The sequence below is a fragment of the Arachis ipaensis genome, chromosome B05 (genome assembly GCF_000816755.2).
Source record: "Arachis ipaensis cultivar K30076 chromosome B05, Araip1.1, whole genome shotgun sequence".
In the NCBI taxonomy this organism is placed as follows: Eukaryota; Viridiplantae; Streptophyta; class Magnoliopsida; order Fabales; family Fabaceae; genus Arachis; species Arachis ipaensis.
Window position 1 is genome coordinate 16,002,282 of NC_029789.2, and position 2,535 is coordinate 16,004,816.

General features: G+C 35.1%; 1 protein-coding gene across 1 annotated transcript; it reads left to right on the top strand.

Moving 5' to 3' along the window:
• LOC107641722 (late embryogenesis abundant protein At1g64065-like) lies at positions 302-1,300 on the top strand. The gene has a single exon (XM_016345193.2). It carries the CDS (start codon positions 404-406, stop codon positions 1,004-1,006), a length of 603 nt encoding a protein of 200 aa, XP_016200679.1. The 5' UTR covers positions 302-403; the 3' UTR covers positions 1,007-1,300.

Sequence of the window (2,535 nt, forward strand, 5' to 3'; positions counted from 1 at the left end):
GGTAAGTAAAGAAATAGAATTCTTTTCTCATTCTAATGCTTTCTAAACACAGTCTTAGCCTCTTCAAGTTAATGGAGGCTTTACACAATAATGACGTCAATCCAACGTGGTTAATTATATTGAAGGATCTTTAATTTTGCTTTGTGCGTCGTCATGCAATTCATTAGTGGAGAATCTATGTAACAGAAGACGAAAAACCCGAATATTGTGAAATGTTTTCTTGCTTATGTATGAAGGAATTCAAGTGCTGGAGTTAGTGAAAGTGTAGTATAGTATATATTTTTTTTCATATATATATATATACACATGAGGAAACCCTTCAATTCTAATAAGAACGGAGAACTCTGCCAACTACTTTTCAGCCTCATTCTCATAATTTGCCTTTGTTTATAGAAATTTCTAAATGATGGCACAGGTTTTGCCTAGTAAGTTTCAGTCAGAGGAAATAATCACCAAATTCGCACTTCATAAAGAAAAGAAACAAAGTAGCAAATGTTTGGTGTACACTTTGGCTTGCTTTGTGACCCTCTTTGGCGTGTGTTTATGTTTTGCATCCGTCGTTTTGAGAGTTAGAGAACCCAAGATAGAAATCAAATCAGCTAAGATGATGCACGTTGGTTATAGCATCACTTCATCATCATCACCATCATATGCTTCCTTTAACGTGACCATGATTTTTTCTATGATGATCATCAACCCAAACTATGGCCACTTCAGTTACCATAACAGTTCAGTGAAATTTCTTTACGGGGTTGTAAGTGTTGGTGAAAGGGGAATTGTGGGTTCGAGAGTGAAGGGTAGAGATATCCAAGAATTCAATGTGATGGTGAATGCAAGGTCCAGTAATAATATCAATTATTCAGGTGTAACGAAACTAAGAAGCTATGCGGAATTGAGTGGTTGTGTGCAAGTATTGAAGATTGTAAACAAGAGGAAGAACATAGTGATGGCTTGCATTATGACTCTCAACTTCACATCTCATTCGATTCAACATCTTCAGTGTTAGTTAAGGTTAATGCTAGCTAGTTAGACCAATCATGTTAATAAAATTTTTAGGACTTTTTTTTTTTTTTTGCTATAACTAACAGTGATGGATTGCATGGGCTGGGCCTGTAACACATATCGCGGGTTCCCGGGTCTGATTCCGCTATTAGGCCTGAAAGTGAAGCTGCAACAATAGTACGGCCGAAAGCTTACATGTTTTAGACCAAGAAAAGAAAAAGTTACATATATTTTTTATTTTATTACTGCATGTTGCTTATTTATGGGTATGGCTAACAAGTATTTTTATTTATTGTTAAACAATATTATTGAAAAACTTATTCTTACTATAAATAATTTCAAAATCTTTCATCATAGATAATTTTAACAAATAGCTATATTCTTTTTAGTTATTTAATATTATAATAAGAATCACAAACTTGTGAACAACTCAAAAGTCAAATGTCAAAACAACTCAAAAGTCAAATTACGCTTGCACGTTTGTCCTCTTAGGCGGCATACAGATCACTTATTATCCAGTTATTCTAAGATAATTAATCTCAAACGTTAACTTTGATTAAACTCAATGAAGTAACCAGTTGTGGATTTATTATAATATATGTCCCAATTGGATTACGGTGTTGTCCCCTCCTAAAGCTGAATTTCATGTCGTGCAAGCGGTGGGAAAGATATGGTTCCCAAGTGGGTCCAAATTAGGGACCTCAATTACCAACCCAACAAGCTTATGAACTCAAAAATGTAATTGTTGTAGGGCCATTTCCCACTGGGCATTAGGATGGGGTTTACAAATCCCTCTTATGTAGGACGTGGCAGGTGCTTAGCTTAGTTGAGGTATCTTGAGCTCCTACCTATTCGTATGGTTACCACAAAGAGACAAATTAGACATCCAACGTTATATTATTTCATTATTTATACCAATTTTATTTTATTATGTTATATTATCATTATTATTAATATTGTACATATGTGCCCACACACTAACTTGATGCACCAAATTTCATTAAATGGACACAGCTCCAATTCCCATGCCTGCTTCTCTTCTGCGACCCTTCAGAAACACATGAATTGGAAGCCCCACTTCTTTTTACTATTTTGTTTTTCATCCCACCGTGCGAAACTCCATTTTTACCCCTCACTCCCTGCTAGGTACTTAGTCAAAATATCTTTACACTAAGCCGAAAAGAAAATCTTACTTTCACTGCTCATGTCCCCGTCTTTCCCACTTCTCTGACCGCATTTTCCATCATCTCTAATGACTATGATGCTGCTCCATACCCCATAATATTAAAAGTTGAGGACTTTATGAATTCAACTGCATTGCTTATTTTTTATTCTTCTGATTCACCCGGATTAAAAGAATTAATAATTAGATTCATCGGGTTTTAAAATTGCGATAATTAAGACAAGTAGACAAGTATGTAACATGGCACTAATACTAAAATAAAGTAAGGGAATTTAATTTTTGTACCCACGGACTCACTAGGGTGTTAGTGGGAAGAGAAAGCCACTTGACATGTTAGATTAGAGAGAATA

Excerpts from the sequence above, each read along its gene's own strand:
- LOC107641722 (XM_016345193.2), top strand. The coding sequence starts at position 404 with ATGATGGCACAGGTTTTGCCTAGTAAGTTTCAGTCAGAGGAAATAATC.